Source organism: Oncorhynchus nerka, linkage group LG17 (genome assembly GCF_034236695.1).
Source record: "Oncorhynchus nerka isolate Pitt River linkage group LG17, Oner_Uvic_2.0, whole genome shotgun sequence".
In the NCBI taxonomy this organism is placed as follows: Eukaryota; Metazoa; Chordata; class Actinopteri; order Salmoniformes; family Salmonidae; genus Oncorhynchus; species Oncorhynchus nerka.
The window spans coordinates 1909924-1934889 of record NC_088412.1 but is presented as its reverse complement, the minus strand read 5'-3'; the positions used below and the strand labels follow the sequence as shown (position 1 = coordinate 1934889).

General features: G+C 44.8%; 1 protein-coding gene across 1 annotated transcript in view; it reads right to left on the bottom strand.

Annotated features, from left to right (window-relative positions):
• The window catches only part of LOC115126106 (C-myc promoter-binding protein-like), a 118039-nt gene that overhangs the window by 17745 nt on the left and 75328 nt on the right, over positions 1 to 24966 (bottom strand). The window contains 10 exon segments of the mRNA XM_065002742.1: positions 426 to 517; positions 1672 to 1900; positions 2152 to 2724; positions 3013 to 4181; positions 5829 to 5933; positions 10295 to 10417; positions 16410 to 16566; positions 20145 to 20273; positions 20567 to 20773; positions 21318 to 21450. Coding sequence (XP_064858814.1) covers positions 426 to 517; positions 1672 to 1900; positions 2152 to 2724; positions 3013 to 4181; positions 5829 to 5933; positions 10295 to 10417; positions 16410 to 16566; positions 20145 to 20273; positions 20567 to 20773; positions 21318 to 21450 — 2917 coding nt within the window.

The following is a 24966-nucleotide window of genomic DNA, read 5'->3' as shown; positions in this document are numbered from 1 at the left end:
AGTTTAGTGGTGACTGAGAAGGAAGAGGCTATACCAGTCTATAAGAGTCTATAAGAGTCTATAACAGTAACAGGCTATAACAGGCTATAAAACTGACCTCAGTAGTGTAGTGGTGACTGAGAAGGAAGAGGCTATAACAGTCTATAACAGGCTATAACACTGACCTCAGTAGTGTAGTGGTGACTGAGAAGGAAGAGGCTATAACAGGCTATAACAGGCTATTACAGTCTATAACAGGCTATAACACTGACCTCAGTAGTGTAGTGGTGACTCAGAAGGAAGAGGCTATAGCAGTCCATAAGAGTCTATAACAGGCTATAACAGGCTATAACACTGACCTCAGTAGTGTTTTGGTGACTGAGGTTGAAGAGGCTATAACAGTCCATAAGAGTCTATAACAGGCTATAACAGGCTATAACACTGACCTCAGTAGTGTAGTGGTGACGGAGGTAGAAGCGGGAGGCATCAGGAGAAGAGTCTGGAGTCTGGGGACCTCTAGATGGAGGAGCCAAACCACCTGAGAATAACAGGACATACCGGTACATAGAGTTACCATCAGCCAATCACATTCAGTACAGAAATACATAGAGTTACCATCAGCCAATCAAATTCAGTACAGAAATACATAGAGTTACCATCAGCCAATCACAATCAGTACAGGAATACATAGAGTTACCATCAGCCAATCACAATCAGTACAGAAATACATAGTTACCATCAACCAATCACAATCAGTACAGAAATACATAGAGTTACCATCAGCCAATCAAATTCAGTACAGAAATACATAGAGTTACCATTAGCCAATCACAATCAGTACAGAAATACATAGAGTTACCATCAGCCAATCACAATCAGTACAGAAATACATAGAGTTACCATCAGCCAATCACATTCAGTACAGAAATACATAGAGTTACCATCAGCCAATCACAATCAGTACAGGAATACATAGAGTTACCATCAGCCAATCACAATCAGTACATGAATACATAGAGATACCATCAGCCAATCACAATCAGTACAGAAATACATAGAGTTACCATCAGCCAATCACATTCAGTACAGAAATACATAGAGATACCATCAGCCAATCACAATCAGTACGACTTTACAAAACATTAAACACTCAAAAGTTTCATTATTCAATTGCTTCCTTTATGAAAAAACAGATTGCAGTCAGAGTGCAGTATAACTGTTGTGTAAATGTACTTAGAATGCAGTATAACTGTTGTGTAAATGTACTTAGAATGCAGTATAACTGCAGTATAACTGTTGTGTAAATGTACTTAGAATGCACTATAACTGCAGTATAACTGTTGTGTAAATGTACTTAGAATGCACTATAACTGCAGTATACTGTTGTGTAAATGTACTTAGAATGCAGTATAACTGCAGTACACTGTTGTGTAAATGCACTTAGAATGCAGTATAACTGCAGTACACTGTTGTGTAAATGTACTTAGAATGCATTATAACTGAAGTACACTGTTGTGTAAATGTACTTAGAATGCAGTATAACTGCAGTATAACTGTTGTGTAAATGTACTTAGAATGCACTATAACTGCAGTATACTGTTGTGTAAATGCACTTAGAATGCAGTATAACTGAAACTAGCAACTAGCACACTTAGACGCAGAGTGAGAATGAGGCGGGACTACTTTACGCACTAGAGAAGGAGTTGTGGCGGAACACCTTGCAGGGCGAGGTGGGGCTCTGAGAGACGAGGCGTCCCCTGGCTGGGCTCCTCCTCAGGCACGCGATGCTGTCGTGCTGGGGCGAGGCGTAGGAAGAGGTGAAACCTTCAGGGTCCAGGACAGAGCCCTCCTCCAACAGAGAGGTGCATTCTGGGTCCACTGAGGTCATTGATGACACGCTGATCTGGTCGCAGTTCACATCCTGTGGGAGAAGAGGGTTCCTTTTCAAATGGTGCACAGTACCCAAAATGGCATCTTGACAAATGATCAGGTTTCAACAAACGAGTTGAACTTTTATTAAAGTTCATTTCAGATTGAGCTGACGTCTCCAGCATTGAGGGAATGTGATCTTTTTTAAATATATATTTTTTTAATGTCTATTGCTATGCATGTGTCGTTAATCTGTGTTGGATCGCGGACAATGTCTTCTATTAGAGGGATGGTTGTACATACCTGTGAGAGTGATGGCTGTGATGACAGGCGGGAGTAGAGCCTGCTGGCCTTCTCAGCCACCCCCTTCCCTGCTGACAGGAAGCTGCTCTTAAACATGTCCAGACTGAGTGTTGGGGAGGAGGGGGAGACCAGGGAGGAGGGACAGAGACGTTCTTTGGGCCTGGAGAGGGGGAGGTGCGAGTTGGCACGAAGCAAGGGAGGAGGAGGTGGTCGGGGGGAGGTACAGGAGGAGTGGGTCAGGCTGAGGGGCCGAGGTCGGCGGGAGGAGGAGGGTTTAGATGGGGCGGAGGTGGCGTGGAGTAGCGGGCTGGCTGGGTTCTGAAGGTCCATGCTGGCGGTCCTGCTGCTCAGAGGGCTCAGAACCTTCATGTACATCTCTATCTCTTCTGCCAGGTCCCGGCGGGCTGTGGAGGTACTGCTACTGTCCCCATCACCCTCTGTCTCCGTCTCAGCTGCTATAATGGACAGAGGGTCAAAGCCAGTCTCAACGATACTTGTCCTCTTCACGGCTCCGCCCACGGTTTCACTGCTGTTTCTTACACTGCTCTGTTTGGAGACACTGCAATCTGCAGGCTCGTCTCCATCTCCACTAACACTGTGGGTTACAGGCCCGTCTCCATCTCCACTAACACTGTGGGTTACAGCCCCGTCTCCATCTCCACTAACACTGTGGGTTACAGCCCCGTCTCCATCTCCACTAACACTGTGGGTTACAGCCCCGTCTCCATCTCCACTAACACTGTGGGTTACAAGCCCGTCTCCATCTCCACTAACACTGTGGGTTACAGCCCCGTCTCCATCTCCACTAATACTGTGGGTTACAGGCCCGTCTCCATCTCCACTAACACTGTGGGTTACAGCCCCGTCTCCATCTCCACTAACACTGTGGGTTACAGCCCCGTCTCCATCTCCACTAACACTGTGGGTTACAGCCCCGTCTCCATCTCCACTAACACTGTGGGTTACAGCCCCGTCTCCATCTCCACTAACACTGTGGGTTACAGCCCCGTCTCCATCTCCACTAACACTGTGGGTTACAGCCCCGTCTCCATCTCCACTAACACTGTGGGTTACAGCCCCGTCTCCATCTCCACTAACACTGTGGGTTACAGCCCCGTCTCCATCTCCACTAACACTGTGGGTTACAGCCCCGTCTCCATCTCCACTAACACTGTGGGTTACAGGCCCGTCTCCATCTCCACTAACACTGTGGGTTACAGCCCCGTCTCCATCTCCACTAACACTGTGGGTTACAGCCCCGTCTCCATCTCCACTAACACTGTGGGTTACAGCCCCGTCTCCATCTCCACTAACACTGTGGGTTACAGCCCCGTCTCCATCTCCACTAACACTGTGGGTTACAGCCCCGTCTCCATCTCCACTAATACTGTGGGTTACAGCCCCGTCTCCATCTCCACTAACACTGTGGGTTACAGCCCCGTCTCCATCTCCACTAATACTGTGGGTTACAGCCCCGTCTCCATCTCCACTAACACTGTGGGTTACAGGCCCGTCTCCATCTCCACTAACACTGTGGGTTACAGCCCCGTCTCCATCTCCACTAACACTGTGGGTTACAGCCCCGTCTCCATCTCCACTAATACTGTGGGTTACAGCCCCGTCTCCATCTCCACTAACACTGTGGGTTACAGCCCCGTCTCCATCTCCACTAACACTAACACTGACGTTCACTCTCCTCCTTTCCACCTCTTTGGCAGGTGTCTGTCTGTCCTTACCGCCTTCTACCTCCTCCCCCTCCCCCTCTCCCCCATCCAATCTCTTCTGGTTCTGGGTAGGAACAGCCTGACTGGTCTTCCCAGGTTTGCAGTTCGGAGGCGGGGGGCGTTTCGGAGCAGGGCCTCGGACCTGCATGGTGGTGGAGGTGAAGTTGAGTGTGATGGTCCTGAGAGTCCCCTGTCCTCCGGTCAGGTCCAGGGAATTGGGCCTCAGCCTCCGGTTCTTTGGTCTGGTACCACAGGGAGTTTTGGAGTCACCAGGGCTGGTCGTGTGGTCCTGTCTAGTCAGAGGACCTAAAGACACAACAAATTGTATTAACTGCCTTAATTTTGCTGGACCACAGGAAGAGTAGCTGCTGCCTTGGCAGGAACTATTGGGAATTCATAATAAACCTCAGGAAGAGTAGCTGCTGCCTCGGCAGGAACTAATGGGGGTCCATAATAACCCCCAGGAAGAGTAGCTGCTGCCTCGGCAGGAACTAATGGGGATCTATAATAAACACCAGGAAGAGTAGCTGCTGCCTCGGCAGGAACTAATGGGGATCCGTAATAAACCCCAGGGGATCCGTAATAAACCCCAGGAAGAGTAGCTGCTGCCTTGGAACATGGGGAACCCCTATGGGGATGGGGATCCAGGAACTAATGGGGATAATAAACCCCAGGAAGAGTAGCTGCTGCCTTGGCAGGAACTAATGGGGATCCATAACAAACCCCAGGAAGAGTAGCTGATGCCTTGGCAGGTGTTAAGGGCATTTTTTTCAATGATGACTAATTATGTATACATTTCAATCAGGACTGACTAGTCCAAATGCTATTATGTACTGTACATGTATCAATTTTCTCTCTTGCTCCCATTCCCAATTTTATATAATATAGTCAGGAGTTTAGAACAATGCCTTGGTACAAATGAATGTACTATCTCCAGATGGCAGGGACGGACTATCTCCAGACTGTCTAGAATGCTTATCTACACTGACTGACCTTGGCTTTAGGCGAGGAGGGAAGGCTCGAGAACTATAGGGCCTCTCTACCCGTGTCAAGAAGAGATAGAACATTTAGAAAACGCTGACATCATTTTCAGTTTATAACCTGTGGTAAAATGTGTATGAAAGCAGTACTCTCTTGAATTAAACGCTGTTACCTGACTTTTAAGACCGGGGCTCTGTCCATTCTTATAAAATATATAGGGTCTTACAAACCCTTAATGCATTGACAGAGTGTTTAATGTTGATTGGGAAATAAAACAGAGGAATTTAGAATTCCTTCAACAGCAGGAAATAATGGGGATCCATTATAAGGAAGAGCACAAAAAAAAAGAAATCGTCAAACAGATTGAAAAAAACCAACAACCGGAACAGAACAAAAATCAGAAAAATGTTCTACACTTGTAATCAAATATAAGATACATCCCAGTTACATAACACAGATCCAATCAATCAGTTGATTATCTATCTTGTCGCCATCTAAATTTAGCAGCATATAGAGAGGACAGAGAGGATGGGAGATGTGTTGAAGACAAGACATTCTTATTCCACCCACACACTGTGCTGTGATGTAACAACCAGGGCAGAGGATTCATTTCACTCTGTCAGTAATATTCAATTCTGTCCTTAGAGACCAGAAAGGAGTTGTTTTTTTTTTTAACATCAGTGCTCAGTCAGATTAGGAGAATAACTGCAATAAAAAAATGTAACATAATTTCGACATAAATAGTACTGAGGTAATTATTTTGTTTTGAGCTGTTTTTCATCCCAATACGGCTGGTTAATATGGGACAATTACATTTAAATTCAGTCAATTCAGAACGTACATAGAAATGGCCATTATCTTCAATGTTTTCCAATGAAGAAAATGGGGAATTTGGTTTACTTTCTGAATTGAAATTACAATTGACCCCAACCCTGGTATGAACCATTCAGTAGTAGACATGTTTAAACTTACAAGACTCCCTCTCTGACTTCTCTAGTGGTGTTCTGTCGCTGTCCCTTCCCACCATCCTCTCCTCCTCCTTAGATAGAGAGTCATAGCCTTGGTCTGATTGGCCACCTGAAACAGACAGACAGACAGAGACTGAGTGTACAAAACATTAAGAACACTTTTCCTAATATTGAGTTGCGTCAGGGCATGGACTCTACAAGGTGTTGAAAGCCTTGTAGACAGGGATGCTGGTCCATGTTGCCTCCAATGCTTCCCCACAGTTGTGTCAAGTTGCCTGGATGTCCTTTGGGGTGAAGGACCATTCTTAATACACACAGGAAACTGTTGACAAACCGGTGCGCCTCGCACCTACTACCATAACCCTGTTCTAAGGCACTTCAATATTTTGTTTTGCCCATTCACCCTCTGAATGGCAGACATTCACAATCCATGTCTCAAGGCTTAAAAATCCTTCTTTAACCTGTCTCCTCCCCTTCATCTACATGTCTCCTCCCCTTCATCTACATGTCTCTCCCCCTTCATCTACATGTCTCCTCCCCTTCATCTACATGTCTCCTCCCCTTCATCTACATGTCTCCCCCCCTTCATCTACATGTCTCCCCCCCTTCATCTACATGTCTCCTCCCCTTCATCTACATGTCTCCTCCCCTTCATCTACATGTCTCCTCCCCTTCATCTACATGTCTCCTCCCCTTCATCTACATGTCTCCTCCCCTTCATCTACACTGATTGTGGTGGATTCACCTGGTCAGTCTGTGTCATGGAACGAACAGGTGTTCCTAATGTTTTGAACACCGAGTGAACGTTTCAAGTTTATTTATCCAGAGAGAACAACAGAAACAAACCTGTATTAAGAACCAGTGTGGATGAGGCACAAACTTTGAGGAAATATACTGAACGAAAGTATAAACGCAACATGTAAAAGTGTTGGTCCCGTGTTTCATGAGCTGAAATAAAAACATCCCAGAAATGTTCCATTATGAACAAAAAGTTTATTTCTCTCAAATGTTGTGCACAAATGTGTTTAAATCTCTGTTAGAGAACATTTATCCTTTGCCAAGATAATCCATCCACCTGACAGGTGTGGCATATCAAGAAGCTGATTAAACAGCATGGTCATTACACAGGTGCACCTTGTGCTGGGGGACAATAAAAGGCCCACTCTAAAATGGGAAGTTTTGTCACACAACACAATGCCACAGATGTCTCAAGTTTTTTTTGGGGGGGGCGTTGCAATTGGAATGCTGACTGCAGGAATGTCCAATAGAGCTGTTGACAGAGAATTTCATGTTCATTTCTCTACCTTAAGTCGCTTCCAACGTCGTTTTAGAGAATTTGGTAGTACGTCCAACCGGCCTCACCACAGACCACGTATATCCACGGCCAGCCCAGGACCTCCACATCCGGCTTCTTCACCTGGTCTGAGACCAGCCACCCAGACAGCTGATGAAACTGTGGGTTCGTCTGAGACCAGCCACCCAGACAGCTGATGAAACTGTGGGTTTGTCTGAGACCAGCCACCCAGACAGCTGATGAAACTGAGGGTTTGTCTGAGACCAGCCACCCAGACAGCTGATGAAACTGGGGGTTTGTCTGAGACCAGCCACCCAGACAGCTGATGGAACTGTGGGTTTGTCTGAGACCAGCCACCCAGACAGCTGATGAAACTGAGGGTTTGCACAACTAAATCATTTTTGGCATCGTGAGGGTAAGCGGTCAACGTTGATCTGGCATCGTGAGGGTAAGCGGTTTACTGATGTCAACGTTGTTCTGGCATCGTGCGGGTGAGCGGTTTGCTGGTGTCAACGTTGTTCTGGCATCGTGAGGGTAAGCGGTTTGCTGGTGTCAATGTTGTTCTGAGGGTAAGCGGTTTGCTGGTGTCAACGTTGTTCTGGCATCGTGAGGGTAAGCGGTTTGCTGGTGTCAACGTTGATCTGGCATCGTGAGGGTAAGCGGTTTGCTGGTGTCAACGTTGTTCTGGCATCGTGAGGGTAAGCGGTTTGCTGGTGTCAACGTTGTTCTGGCATCGTGAGGGTGAGCGGTTTGCTGGTGTCAACGTTGTTCTGGCATCGTGAGGGTAAGCGGTTTGCTGGTGTCAACGTTGTTCTGGCATCGTGAGGGTAAGCGGTTTACTGATGTCAACGTTGTTCTGGCATCGTGCGGGTGAGCGGTTTGCTGGTGTCAACGTTGTTCTGGCATCGTGAGGGTAAGCGGTTTGCTGGTGTCAACGTTGTTCTGGCATCGTGAGGGTAAGCGGTTTGCTGGTGTCAACGTTGATCTGGCATCGTGAGGGTAAGCGGTTTGCTGGTGTCAACGTTGTTCTGGCATCGTGAGGGTAAGCGGTTTGCTGGTGTCAACGTTGTTCTGGCATCGTGAGGGTGAGCGGTTTGCTGGTGTTTGTTCTGGCATCGTGAGGGTAAGCGGTTTACTGATGTCAACGTTGTTCTGGCATCGTGCGGGTGAGCGGTTTGCTGGTGTCAACGTTGTTCTGGCATCGTGAGGGTAAGCGGTTTACTGATGTCAACGTTGTTCTGGCATCGTGCGGGTGAGCGGTTTGCTGGTGTCAACGTTGTTCTGGCATCGTGAGGGTAAGCGGTTTGCTGGTGTCAACGTTGTTCTGGCATCGTGAGGGTAAGCGGTTTGCTGGTGTCAACGTTGATCTGGCATCGTGAGGGTAAGCGGTTTGCTGGTGTCAACGTTGTTCTGGCATCGTGAGGGTAAGCGGTTTGCTGGTGTCAACGTTGTTCTGGCATCGTGAGGGTGAGCGGTTTGCTGGTGTCAACGTTGATCTGGCATCGTGCGGGTGAGTGGTTTGCTGGTGTCAACGTTGATCTGGCATCGTGAGGGTAAGCGGTTTGCTGGTGTCAACGTTGATCTGGCATCGTGCAGGTGAGTGGTTTACTGATGTCAACGTTGTTCTGGCATCGTGCAGGTGAGCGGTTTGCTGGTGTCAACGTTGATCTGGCATCGTGAGGGTAAGTGGTTTGCTGGTGTCAACGTTGTGTTCAGAGTGCCCCATGGTGGAGGTGAGGTTATGATATGGGCAGGCATAAGCTACGGACAACAAACACAATTGTATTTTATCGATGGCCACACACAGAGAAACCGTGATGAGATCCTGAGACCCCGTTGTCGTGCCATTCATCTGCTGCCATCACATCCTGTTTCAGCATGATAATGCACGGCCCCAAGGATCTGAACATGATTCCTGGAAGCTGAACACATTCTTCCACGGCCTGCATACTCCACGGCCTGCATACTCTGCATACTCCACGGCCTGCATACTCTGCATACTTCACGGCCTGCATACTCCACGGCCTGCATACTCCACGGCCTGCATACTCTGCATACTCCACGGCCTGCATACTCCACGGCCTGCATACTCCACGGCCTGCATACTCCACGGCCTGCATACTCTGCATACTCCACGGCCTGCATACTCCACGGCCTGCATACTCTGCATACTCCACGGCCTGCATACTCCACGGCCTGCATACTCTGCATACTCCACGGCCTGCATCACCAGACATGTCCCCCATTGAACATCATTTCCTTACATGAACTATAAACGCAGTCAAATTTTTCAAATTGTTGCCTGTTGCGTTGATATTTTTGTTCAGGATAGCAGAGGAGTCATTGGATAACACCTCCTTTCTCTTTCTCCCTGAAAATAGTTGATCAAACGAGTCCTATTTTCGTCTCAGTGGATTCATCTGGTACAAAAGATCTTACCTTCTCCGTGCCATCCTCTTCAGAGACATTATAGCTGCTTAGAGTGCAGCACAGAACACAGAGGGAGAGTGAGTGAGTGACTGAGTGAGTGACTGAGTGAGTGACTGAGTGAGTGACTGAGTGACTGAGTGAGTGACTGAGTGACTGAGTGAGTGACTGAGTGAGTGAGTGACTGAGTGAGTGACTGAGTGAGTGACTGAGTGAGTGACTGAGTGAGTGACTGAGTGACTGAGTGAGTGACTGAGTGAGTGAGTGACTGAGTGAGTGAGTGACTGAGTGAGTGACTGAGTGAGTGACTGAGTGACTGAGTGAGTAACTGCGTGACTGAGTGACTGAGTGAGTGACTGAGTGACTGAGTGAGTGACTGAGTGACTGAGTGAGTGACTGAGTGACTGAGTGAGTGACTGAGTGACTGACTGAGTGAGTGAGAAATGTAAACATCGACTCGTAATGGGAAAAAGGTTAGTGAAAAAGGAAGACATACTCCGCCCATCACACACAAGGATGGAGAGAAGAGGTGAGGAGGAACGGAGATGAGATTTAGGTATAGGAGGAAAGGAAAGAGGGATGAGGGGAGAGAGGGATGAAAGGAGAGGAGGGGTAACATCTTTAGATACCTGTGCTTGGAGGAGGGGGGAGAGGGATGAAAGGAGAGGAATGGTAACATCTTTAGATACCTGTGCTTGGAGGAGGGGGGAGAGGGATGAAAGGAGAGGAGGGGTAACATCTTTAAGTACCTGTGCTTGATCCATCATCACTGGAGTCCATCTTAGTGAAGTCTGTATCGATTGAGACCCGCTCAACTGAGTCGTTAGTACTGTCTTCACTGCCATGACTGACTGTGTCCAGATCACTGTAGTCTGTAGAGAGAGAACAGAGAGATGAGATTGTGAGTTTTAGTATTGTTTGGCTATTACAGAGGAAGGAGAGCCTCTTCCCCCAGGACCAGACTCTGTGTCTGGGCTACTACAGAGGAAGGAGAGCCTCTTCCCCCAGGACCAGACTCTGTGTCTGGGCTAATACAGAGGAAGGAGAGCCTCTTCCCCAGGACCAGACTCTGTGTCTGGGCCAAGAAGGAGGGAGGAGAGCCTCTTCCCCCAGTTCCAGACTCTGTGTCTGGGCTAATACAGAGGAAGGAGAGCCTCTTCCCCCAGGACCAGACTCTGTGTCTGGGCTAATACAGAGGAAGGAGAGCCTCTTCCCCAGGACCAGACTCTGTGTCTGGGCTAATACAGAGGAAGGAGAGCCTCTTCCCCCAGGACCAGACTCTGTGTCTGGGCTAATACAGAGGAAGGAGAGCCTCTTCCCCCAGGACCAGACTCTGTGTCTGGGCTAATACAGAGGAAGGAGAGCCTCTTCCCCCAGGACCAGACTCTGTGTCTGGGCTAATACAGAGGAAGGAGAGCCTCTTCCCCCAGGACCAGACTCTGTGTCTGGGCTATTACAGAGGGATGAGACCAGCCTTTCAAAGCACTTCATGGCTACAGACATGATGTGAGCGTCATGAACAACTGGAGCTCTCATGCATGCTTCAGTGTTGCTTCGAGAAGAAGTCATTTAGCTTGTCTGGTAGGCTTGTGTCACTTGGCAGCTCGTTGCTGGGCTTCCCTTTGTAGTCTGTAATAGTTTGCAAGCCCTGCCACATCCAACGAGCGTTGGAGCCGGTGTAGTATGATTCAATGTTTGCCCTGTATTGACGCTTTGCCTGTTTGATGGTTCATTTGAGGGCATAGTGGGATTTCTTATAAGCTTCTGGGTTAGAGTCCCGCTCCTTGAAAGCGGCAGCTCTACACTTTAGCTCAATGTTGCCTGTAATCCATGGTTTCTGGTTGGGATATGTACTATGGGGGCAACGTCATCGATGACCCTTATTAATGAAGCCAGTGACTGAGGTGGTAAACTCCTCAATGCCATCGGATGAATCCCAGAACATATTCCAGCAAAACAGTCCTGTAGCGTAGCAACATGTAGCATAGCATCATGTAGCGTAGCATCATGAATCCCAGAACATATTCCAGCAAAACAGTCCTGTAGCGTAGCAACATGTAGCGTAGCATCATGTAGCGTAGCATCATGAATCCCAGAACATATTCCAGCAAAACAGTCCTGTAGCGTAGCAACATGTAGCGTAGCATCATGTAGCGTAGCATCATGAATCCCAGAACATATTCCAGCAAAACAGTCCTGTAGCGTAGCAACATGTAGCGTAGCATCATGAATCCCAGAACATATTCCAGCAAAACAGTCCTGTAGCGTAGCAACATGTAGCGTAGCATCATGAATCCCAGAACATATTCCAGCAAAACAGTCCTGTACACTGCATTCGGAAAGTACTCAGACCCCTTGACTTTTCCCACATTTTGTTACGTTACAGCTGTATTCTAAAATTGATTAAATTCATGTAAAATCCTCAGCAATCTACACGCAATAGCCCATAATGAAAAAGCGAAAAACAGATTTTTTTTGCAAATGTATTAAAAAATAAAAAACAAACACAAGTGTTTTATTAAGTATTCAGACCCTTTGCTATGAGACTTGAAATTGAGCTCAGGTGCAATCTGTTTCCATTGATTATCCTTGAGATGTTTCTCCAACTTGATTGGAGTCCACCTGTGGTAAATTCAATTGATTGGACATGATTTGGAAAGGCACACACCTGTCTATATAAGGTCCCACAGTTGACAGTGCATGTCAGAGCAAACAGCAAGCCATGAGGTTGAAGGTTGTCCGTAGAGCTCCAAGACAGGATTGTGTCGAGGCACAGATCTGGGGAAGGGCACCAAAACATTTCTGCAGCATTGAAGGTCCCCAGAACACAGCGGCCTCCATCATTCTTAAATGGAAGAAGTTTGGAACCACCAAGACTCTTCCTAGAGCTGGCTGCCCGGCCAAACTGAGCAATTGGGAGAAGGGCCTTGGTCAGGGAGGTGACCAAGAACCCGATGGTCACTCTGACAGCTCCAGAATTCTTCTGTGGAGATGGGAGAACCTTCCAGAAGGACAACCATCTCTGCAGCACTCCACCAATCAGGCCTTTATGGTAAAGTGGTCAGACGGAAGCCACTCTTCAGTAAAAGTCATGTGACAGCCCGCTTGGAGTTTGCCAAAATGCACCTAATTAAATCTCAGACCATGAGAAACAACATTCTCTGGTCTGATGAAACCAAGCATCACGTTTGGAGGAATCCTGGCACCATCCCTACGGTGAAGCATGGTGGTGGCAGCATCATTCTGGGGGGGGGCGTTCTTCAGCGGCAGGGACTGGGAGACTAGTCAGGATCGAGGCAAAGATTCGGCGTTACTCTGGACCCTGATCTCTCTTTCGACAAACATATCAAGACTGTTTCAAGGACAGCTTTTTTCCAGCTTTTTTCCAACTACGTAACATTGCATAAATCAGAAACTTTCTGTCCAAAAATGATACAGAAAAAATAATCCATGCTTTTGTTACTTCTAGGTTAGACTACTGCAATGCTCTACTTTCCGGCTACCCGGATAAAGCACTAAATAAACTTCAGTTAGTGCAAAATACGGCTGCTAGAATCCTGACTAGAACCCAAAAATGTGATCATATTGCTCCAGTGCTAGCCTCTCTACACTGGCATCCTGTCAAGGCAAGGGCTGATTTCAAAGGTTTACTGCTAACCTACAAAGCATTACATGGGCTTGCTCCTACCTATCTCTCTGATTTGGTCCTGCCGTACATACCTACACGTACGCTATGGTCACAAGACGCAGGCCTCCTAATTGTCCCAAGAATTTCTAAGCAAACAGCTGGAGGCAGGGCTTTCTCCTATAGAGCTCCATTTTTATGGAATGGTCTGCCTACCCATGTGAGAGATGCAAACTCGGTCTCAACCTTTAAGTCTTTACTGAAGACTCATCTCTTCAGTGGGTCATATGATTGAGTGTAGTCTGGCCCAGGAGTGGGAAGGTGAACGGAAAGGCTCTGGAGCAACGAACCGCCTTTGCTGTCTCTGCCTGGCCGGTTCCCCTCTTTCCACTGGGATTCTCTGCCTCTAACCCTATTACAGGGGCTGAGTCACTGGCTTACTGGTGCACTTTCATACCAGATCTTTGTGGGCTATACTCGGCCTTGTCTCAGGATGGTACGTTGGTGGTTGAAGATATCCCTCTAGTGGTGTGGGGGCTGTGCTTTGGCAAAGTGGGTGGGGTTATATCCTGCCTGTTTGGCCCTGTCCGGGGGTATCATTGGATGGGGCCACAGTGTCACCTGACCCCTCCTGTCTCATCCTCCAGTATTTATGCTGCAGTAGTTTATGTGTCGGGGGGCTAGGGTCAGTTTGTTATATCTGGAGTACTTCTCCTGTCTTATCCGGTGTCCTGTGTGAATTTAAGTATGCTCTCTCTAATTCTCTCTTTCTCTCTTTCTTTCTCTCTCTCTCTCGGAGGACCTGAGCCCTAGGACCATGCCTCAGGACTACCTGGCATGATGACTCCTTGCTGTCCCCAGTCCACCTGGTCGTGCTGCTGCTCCAGTTTCAACTGTTCTGCCTGCGGCTATGGAATCCTGACCTGTTCACCGGACGTGCTATCTGTCCCAGACCCATTATTTGACCATGCTGGTCATTTATGAACATTTGAACATCTTGGCCATGTTCTGTTATAATCTCCACCCGGCACAGCCAGAAGAGGACTGACCACCCCTCAGAGCCTGGTTCCTCTCTAGGTTTCTTCCTAGGTTTTGGCCTTTCTATGGAGTTTTTGCTAGCCACCTGAAAATAGCTATGCAGAGACACTCCCCATCCAACCTGACAGAGTTTGAGAGGATCTGCAGAGAAGAATGGGAGAAACTCCCCAAATACAGGTGGGCCAAGCTTGTACCATCAAACCCAAGAAGACTCTAGGCTGTAATCGCTGCAAAAGGTGCTTCAACAAAGTACTGAGTAAAGGGTCTGAATACTTATGTGAATTTGATATTTCAATTTTTACAAGGTACAACATTTCTAAAAACCTGTTTTTGCTTTGTCATTATGGGGTATTGTGATGTCATTATGGGGTATTGTGATGTCATTATGGGGTATTGTGATGTCATTATGGGGTATTGTGATGTCATTATGGGATATTGTGATGTAATTATGGGGTATCGTGTGTAGATGGATGAGGGGGAAAAAAACTATTTCATCAATTGTAGAATGAGACTGTAACACAACAAAATGTGAAAAAAAGTCAAGGGGTCTGAATACTTTCTGAATGCATTGTAGCTTAGCATCTGTATCATCTGACCACTTCTGTATCGACTGATACTTCCTGCTTTAGTTTTTGCTTGTAAGCAGGAGGATAGAATTATGGTCAGATTTGCCAAAACGGAGGACGAGGGAGAGCTTTGTACGCATCTCCGTGTGTGGAGTAAAGGTGGTCTAGAGCTTTTGTCCTCAGGTTGTACATGTGCCATGCTGATAAAAATGAGCTAAAACTTATGCTTTAAATTCCCCGGCCACTAGGAGCGCCGCTTTTGGATGAGCATTTCTTTGTTTGCTTATGGCGGAATTCAGCTCGTTAAGCGCAGTCTTAGTGCATCGGTCTGTGGTGGTGAATAGACGTCTATGAAAATGTAATGAAAACTCTCTTTGTAGATAGTGTGGTCTACAGCTTATTCCTTAATACTAGACATCGCGCACCAGCTGTTATTGACAAATATACACAGACCGCAACCCCTTGTCTTACCGGAGGCAGCTGTTCTGTCCTGCCGATGCACGGAAAAACTAGCCAACTGTATATTGTTTAGCCACAACTCAAGATATTACACTTTGTCCCGTTGGTAGGATTGACCGTCTTGATCGTAGCTCATCCAGTTTATTCTCCAGTGATTGCACGTTGGCCAATAGGATGGATGGTAGAGGTGGGTACTAGCTGACGAACTCTCACAAGGCACTCAGACCTGCGTCCCGTCCTCTCCACGCGAACGACGTCGATTTATTCCCGGTCAGTTATCGGGAGTAAATCCTTCGCGTCCGACTCATTGAAGAAAAAGTTTCATCCAGTACGAGGTGAATAATCACGGTTCTGATACCCAGAAGCTCTTTTCGAAACAAATTCTTATTTACAAGGACCGCATACCAAAAGGCAAAAGGCCTCCTGCGGGGACGGGGGCCTGGGATTAAACACACCCCGGCCAAACCCTAACGACGCTGGGCCAATTGTGCGATGCCCTATGGGATTCCCAATAACAGCCGGTTGTGATACAGCCTGGAATCGAACCAGGGACTGTAGCGACACCTCTAGCATTGAGAGACAACACAGCGGTGATCCTGGTGAGGGAGATGGATTTACCTGATAGCTGTGTGTCTCTACTCTGGGTTTGGTTCTGGTTGTGGTTCTGGACTTACCTGATAGCTGTGTGTCTCTACTCTGGGTTTGGTTCTGGTTGTGGTTCTGGACTTACCTGATAGCTGTGTGTCTCTACTCTGGTTCTGGTTGTGGTTCTGGACTTACCTGATAGCTGTGTGTCTCTACTCTGGGTTTGGTTCTGGTTGTGGTTCTGGACCTACCTGATAGCTGTGTGTCTCTACTCTGGGTTTGGTTCTGGTTGTGGTTCTGGACTTACCTGATAGCTGTGTGTCTCTACTCTGGGTTTGGTTCTGGTTGGGTGTGGTTCTGGACTTACCTGATAGCTGTGTGTCTCTACTCTGGGTTTGGTTCTGGTTGTGGTTCTGGACTTACCTGATAGCTGTGTGTCTCTACTCTGGGTTTGGTTCTGGTTGTGGTTCTGGACTTACCTGATAGCTGTGTGTCTCTACTCTGGGTTTGGTTCTGGTTGTGGTTCTGGACTTACCTGATAGATGTGTGTCTCTACTCTGGGTTTGGTTCTGGTTGTGGTTCTGGACTTACCTGATAGCTGTGTGTCTCTACTCTGGGTTTGGTTCTGGTTGTGGTTCTGGACCGTCTGTTTGAACCGTCCTACCCCCAGGACTACGTTCCTCAGCTTGGCCCACAGGAAGTAGCCTCCTCTACTTCCTGTGGACGGCCACGTGCTCTCCAACACCGCCTGGAACCAATCAACCAATCAATCAATATATCAATCTATCAATCAATATATCAATCAATCTATCAATCAATATATCAATCTATGAAACTATCAATCTATCAATCTATCAATCTATCAATCTATCAATCTATCAATCTATCAATCAATATATCAATCTATCAATCTATGAAACTATCAATCTACCAATCAATATATCAATATATCAATCTATTAAACTATCAATCTATCAATCTATCAATCTATCAATCTATCTATCAATATATCAATCTATCAATCTATGAAACTATCAATCTACCAATCAATATATCAATATATCAATCTATTAAACTATCAATCTACCAATCAATATATCAATCTATCAATCTATCAATCTATGAAACTATCAATCAATCAATCAATCAATCAATCAATCTATCTATCAATCAAACTATCAATCTATCAAACTATCAATCTATCAATATATCAATCTATTAAACTATCAATCTACCAATCAATATATCAATCTATCAATCTATGAAACTATCAATCTATCAATATATCAATCTATCAATCTATGAAACTATCAATCAATCAATCAATCAATCTATCTATCAATATATCAATCTATCAATCTATCAATCTATGAAACTATCAATCAATCAATCAATCAATCTATCTATCAATCTATCAATCAAACTATCAATCTATCAAACTATCAATCTATCAATCTATCAATCTATCAATCAAACTATCAATCTATCAATCAATCTATCTATCAATATATCAATCTATCAATCTATCAATCTATGAAACTATCAATCAATCAATCAATCAATCTATCTATCAATCTATCAATCAAACTATCAATCTATCAAACAATCAATCTATCAATCAATCAAACTATCAATCTATCAATCAATCTATCAATCAATCAAACTATCAATCTATCAATCAAACTATCAATCTATCAAACTATCAATCTATCAAACTATCAATCTATCAATCAATCAATCTATCAATCTATCAATCAATCAATCTATCAATCTATCAATCAATCAAACTATCAATCTATCAATCAAACTATCAATCTATCAATCTATCAATCTATCAATCAATCAAACTATCAATCTATCAATCTATCAATCTATCAATCAATCAATCTATCAATCTATCAATCTATCAATCAATCAAACTATCAATCTATCAATCAAACTATCAATCTATCAAACTATCAATCTATCAATCTATCAATCAATCAATCTATCAATCTATCAATCTATCAATCAATCAATCAATCAATCAATCTATCAATCAAACTATCAATCTATCAAACTATCAATCTATCAATATATCAATCTATTAAACTATCAATCTACCAATCAATATATCAATCTATCAATCTATGAAACTATCAATCTATCAATATATCAATCTATCAATCTATGAAACTATCAATCAATCAATCAATCAATCAATCAATCAATCTATCTATCAATCAAACTATCAATCTATCAAACTATCAATCTATCAATATATCAATCTATTAAACTATCAATCTACCAATCAATATATCAATCTATCAATCTATGAAACTATCAATCTATCAATATATCAATCTATCAATCTATGAAACTATCAATCAATCAATCAATCAATCTATCTATCAATATATCAATCTATCAATCTCAATCAATCAATCAATCAATCTATATCAATCTATCAATCAAACTATCAATCTATCAAAATCAATCTATCAATCTATCAATCTATCAATCAAACTATCAATCTATCAATCAATCTATCTATCAATATATCAATCTATCAATCTATCAATCTATGAAACTATCAATCAATCAATCAATCAATCTATCTATCAATCTATCAATCAAACTATCAATCTATCAAACAATCAATCTATCAATCAATCAAACTATCAATCTATCAATCAATCTATCAATCAATCAATCATCTATCAATCAAACTATCAATCTATCAAACTATCAATCTATCAAACTATCAATCTATCAATCAAATCTATCAATCAATCTATCAATCTATCAATCAATCAAAATCAATCTATCAATCAAACTATCAATCTATCAATCTATCAATCTATCAATCAATCAAACTATCAATCTATCAATCTATCAATCTATCAATCAATCAATCTATCAATCTATCAATCTATCAATATATCAATCTATTAAACTATCAATCTACCAATCAATATATCAATCTATCAATCTATGAAACTATCAATCTATCAATATATCAATCTATCAATCTATGAAACTATCAATCAATCAATCAATCAATCTATCTATCAATATATCAATCTATCAATCTATCAATCTATGAAACTATCAATCAATCAATCAATCAATCTATCTATCAATCTATCAATCAAACTATCAATCTATCAAACGATCAATCTATCAATCTATCAATCTATCAATCAAACTATCAATCTATCAATCAATCTATCTATCAATATATCAATCTATCAATCTATCAATCTATGAAACTATCAATCAATCAATCAATCAATCTATCTATCAATCTATCAATCAAACTATCAATCTATCAAACAATCAATCTATCAATCAATCAAACTATCAATCTATCAATCAATCTATCAATCAATCAAACTATCAATCTATCAATCAAACTATCAATCTATCAAACTATCAATCTATCAAACTATCAATCTATCAATCAATCAATCTATCAATCTATCAATCAATCTATCTATCAATCTATCAATCTATCAATCAATCAAACTATCAATCTATCAATCAAACTATCAATCTATCAATCTATCAATCTATCAATCAATCAAACTATCAATCTATCAATCTATCAATCTATCAATCAATCAATCTATCAATCTATCAATCTATCAATCAATCAAACTATCAATCTATCAATCAAACTATCAATCTATCAATCTATCAAACTATCAATCTATCAATCTATCAATCTATCAATCAATCAATCTATCAATCTATCAATCTATCAATCAATCAATCAATCAATCAATCTATCTATCAATCAATCTATCAATCTATCAATCTATCAAACTATCAATCTATCAAACTATCAATCTATCAAACTATCAATCTATCAATCTATCAATCTATGAAACTATCAATCAATCAATCAATCAATCAATCTATCAAACTATCAATCTACCAATCTATCAGTCTATCAAACTATCAATCTATCAATCAAACTATCAATCTACCAATCAATATATCAATCTATCAATCTATGAAACTATCAATCAATCAATCAATCAATCAATCAATCAATCAATCAATCTATCTATCAATCAAACTATCAATCTATCAAACTATCAATCTATCAATCTATCAATCTATGAAACTATCAATCAATCAATCAATCAATCAATCTATCAAACTATCAATCTACCAATCTATCAGTCTATCAAACTATCAATCTATCAATAGTACTGGATGGCTAAGTGCTCTCCAACCCCGCCCGGAACCAATCAATCAATCCATCGATCAATCAAGCACACATAATATAGTGTATATGGTAGTCTTTGTAGATGGAATTTATTCATCAGCAGCACTCACCTTGTTGTAGTAACCGTAGGTGATGGCGTTGGGATGAACTCCAGCCTTCTTCATCTCAAACAGAACTCTGACCGCCAGGACTGGTTGGCTGTACTGTCCACATAGCTGCATTAACACCCGGTAACACACCTAGGAGACAGGAGACAGGAGACAGGAAGATAGAGTTAGAGAGGACATCTGCACCCTGTAGGACACCTGGAGAGGAGACAGGAGACAGGACACAGGAGACAGGAGACAGGAGACAGGAAGATAGAGTTAGAGAGGACATCTGCACCCTGTAGGACACCTGGAGAGGAGACAGGACACAGGAGACAGGAGACAGGAGACAGGAAGATAGAGTTAGAGAGGACATCTGCACCCTGTAGGACACCTGGAGAGGAGAGGAGACACACACACACATCAGCACATCTATTGTTTCCTACCTCATCAGGTGCCTGTAGCTTCTTGTCCTGCATCTTCCTCAGGATGTCGTAGGCCATGCGTAGTGCCCGCACCTTGGAGTGGCATGCACCGGCGTAGGCTGGCAGGCATATGAACCACAGGCCGTAACAGTGACGCAGCAGACACTTAGACCACATCTGGGGTACGGAGGCGTGAGTTTTAGCCATCCGCTGGGCCGAGCGAATCTCCTGGACACGGTACGTCACAACAAAATAAACCATTTAAGAACTAGAGTTACTGTACGGGTCTGACAACAGTGGGTTGAGTGGCGTTTATCAGGCGGTTCGTACGAACAGTCGTACGGGGACACTTCTGATTCTCAGGAGCCTGGAGGTGCAGTCTGCTCTTCTCCGAGGGAGGAGACCATGTGATTATGACGCCTTGTATTGCAGTTGAGAATGAAGCCCTGATGAGGGCATGGGTATGTTAGAGAAAAAGAAAATGTCTGTCTGTCTGTCTGTCTGTCTGTCTGTCTGTCTGTCTGTCTGTCTGTCTGTCTGTCTGTCTGTCTGTCTGTCTGTGGTACGGAGGAGTAGGGCTTAGCCTGTCTGTCTGTCTGGTACGGAGGATTAGGTCTTAGCTGAGATTAGGTGTGTGTGTGTGTGTGTGTGTGTGTGTGTGTGTGTGTGTGTGTGTGTGTGTGTGTGTGTGTGTGTGTGTGTGTGTGTGTGTGTGTGTGTGTGTGTGTGTGTGTGTGTGTGTGTTTTTTGCGTAGCTGCGAGTGGTAATGACCTGTTTGGAGCGCCTAAAGATGGCAGCAGGGCTGGCTGGACTGGTGTGTCTCTGTGTCAGGCTGGCTGAGGAGGGGCGAGGTCCATCCTGGAGCTCCAACAAATCACGACTAAGCACCGGAAACCCAGAGTAGCTGGACAGGGTTAACACAACGTAGTTGGACAGGGTTAACACAACGTAGTTGGACAGGGTTAACACAACACTGTCAGTAGCTGGACAGGGTTAACACAACACTGTCAGTAGCTGGACAGGGTAAGTGTTAACACAACACGGTCAGTAGCTGGACAGGGTTAACACAACGTAGCTGGACAGGGTTAACACAACACAGTCAGTAGCTGGACAGGGTTAACACAACACGGTCAGTAGCTGGACAGGGTTAACACAACACGGTCAGTAGCTGGACAGGGTTAACACAACACTGTCAGTAGCTGGACAGGGTTAACACAACACGGTCAGTAGCTGGACAGGGTTAACACAACACGGTCAGTAGCTGGACAGGGTTAACACAACACGGTCAGTAGCTGGACAGGGTTAACACAACACGGTCAGTAGCTGGACAGGGTTAACACAACGTAGCTGGACAGGGTTACCACAACACTGTCAGTAGCTGGACAGGGTTAACACAACGTAGCTGGACAGGGTTAACACAACACGGTCAGTAGCTGGACAGGGTTACCACAACACGGTCAGAAGCTGGACAGGGTAAGTGTTAACACAACACGGTCAGTAGCTGGACAGGGTTAACACAACGTAGCTGGACAGGGTTAACACAACACAGTCAGTAGCTGGACAGGGTTAACACAACACAGTCAGTAGCTGGACAGGGTTAACACAACACGGTCAGTAGCTGGACAGGGTTAACACAACGTAGCTGGACAGGGTTAACACAACACAGTCAGTAGCTGGACAGGGTTAACACAACACGGTCAGTAGCTGGACAGGGTTACCACAACACGGTCAGAAGCTGGACAGGGTAAGTGTTAACACAACACGGTCAGTAGCTGGACAGGGTTAACACAACGTAGCTGGACAGGGTTAACACAACACGGTCAGTAGCTGGACAGGGTAAGTGTTAACACAACACGGTCAGTAGCTGGACAGGGTTAACACAACGTAGCTGGACAGGGTTAACACAACACAGTCAGTAGCTGGACAGGGTTAACACAACACAGTCAGTAGCTGGACAGGGTTAACACAACACGGTCAGTAGCTGGACAGGGTTAACACAACGTAGCTGGACAGGGTTAACACAACACAGTCAGTAGCTGGACAGGGTTAACACAACACAGTCAGTAGCTGGACAGGGTTAACACAACACTGTCAGTAGCTGGACAGGGTTAACACAACGTAGCTGGACAGGGTTAAGACAACACAGTCAGTAGCTGGACAGGGTTACCACAACACTGTCAGTAGCTGGACAGGGTTAACACAACACGGTCAGTAGCTGGACAGGGTTAACACAACGTAGCTGGACAGGGTTAACACAACACGGTCAGTAGCTGGACAGGGTTAACACAACACTGTCAGTAGCTGGACAGGGTTAACACAACACGGTCAGTAGCTGGACAGGGTTAACACAACACGGTAGGTAGCTGGTCAGGGTTAACACAACGTAGCTGGACAGGGTTAACACAACACAGTCAGTAGCTGGACAGGGTTAACACAACACTGTCAGTAGCTGGACAGGGTTAACACAACACGGTCAGTAGCTGGACAGGGTAAGTGTTAACACAACACTGTCAGTAAGTTGGACAGGATACTGTTCAACACAACACTATTTTTCATACCTCTCCTCAGTTACCATCAGACGTTTCACAATTTAGTTGTAGCCCTGTAATACCTCAGCAGGTTGTCATTCCCAGGGGAACCCATTGAGACCAGGTTCTCATTCCAGGGGAACCCATTGAGACCAGGTTCTCATTCCCAGGGAAAACCCATTGAGACCAGGTTGTCATTCCCAGGGGAACCCATTGAGACCAGGTTGTCATTCCCAGGGGAACCCATTGAGACCAGGTTGTCATTCCCAGGGGAACCCATTGAGACCAGGTTGTCATTCCCAGGGGAACCCATTGAGACCAGGTTGTCATTCCCAGGGGAACCCATTGAGACCAGGTTGTCATTCCCAGGGGAACCCATTGAGACCAGGTTCTCATTCCCAGGGAAAACCCATTGAGACCTGGTTCTCATTCCCAGGGGAACCCATTGAGACCAGGTTGTCATTCCCAGGAAAACCCATTGAGACCAGGTTCTCATTCCCAGGGGAACCCATTGAGACCAGGCTCTCATTCCCAGGGGAACCCATTGAGACCAGGTTCTCATTCACAGGGGAACCCATTGAGAACAGGTTCTCATTCAGGGGACCCCATTGGGGATTCCCCCCATTGAGACCAGGTTCTCATTCCCAAGGAAAACCCATTGAGACCAGGTTCTCATTCCCAAGGAAAACCCATTGAGACCAGGTTGTCATTCCCAGGGGAACCCATTGAGACCAGGTTGTCATTCCCAGGGGAACCCATTGAGACCAGGTTCTCATTCCCAGGGAAAACCCATTGAGACCAGGTTCTCATTCCCAGGGAAAACCCATTGAGACCAGGTTCTCATTCCCAGTGAAAACCCATTGAGACCTGGTTCTCATTCCCAGGGGAACCCATTGAGACCAGGTTGTCATTCCCAGGAAAACCCATTGAGACCAGGTTCTCATTCCCAGGGGAACCCATTGAGACCAGGCTCTCATTCCCAGGGGAACCCATTGAGACCAGGTTCTCATTCACAGGGAAACCCATTGAGACCAGGTTCTCATTCACAGGGGACCCCATTGAGACCAGGTTCTCATTCCCAAGGAAAACCTATTGAGACCAGGTTCTCATTCCCAAGGAAAACCCATTGAGACCAGGTTCTCATTCCCAAGGAAAACCCATTGAGACCAGGTTGTCATTCCCAGGGGAACCCATTGAGACCAGGTTGTCATTCCCAGGGGAACCCATTGAGACCAGGTTCTCATTCCCAGGGAAAACCCATTGAGACCAGGTTCTCATTCCCAGGGAAAACCCATTGAGACCAGGTTCTCATTCCCAGTGAAAACCCATTGAGACCTGGTTCTCATTCCCAGGGGAACCCATTGAGACCAGGTTGTCATTCCCAGGAAAACCCATTGAGACCAGGTTCTCATTCTATTGAGACCAGGGGAACCCATTGAGACCAGGCATTCTCATTCCCAGGGGAACCCATTGAGACCAGGTTCTCATTCACAGGGAAACCCATTGAGACCAGGTTCTCATTCCCAGGGGAACCCATTGAGACCAGGTTCTCATTCCCAAGGAAAACCTATTGAGACCAGGTTCTCATTCCCAATGAAAACCCATTGAGACCAGGTTCTCATTCCCAAGGCTGCCCTGATCCCAACAATACAACAACCAATACAATGTCAAACAAAAACCCAATTAAAACAAAACACAACAATTGTTAAAAACAGTTACAGGCCTCAGCTACTGGGTTTAGCTACACCCTAAGCTGCCTGAGAGGCACCAGAACATCTAATTGTAAAGAGTTCTGCAAATTGTTCCATCAGTGAGTTGTATGAAAATTAAAATCAGATTTACCTAATTCGTTGGAACCTCAAGAGTTACCAAACCCTGTCAACGGGTATGTC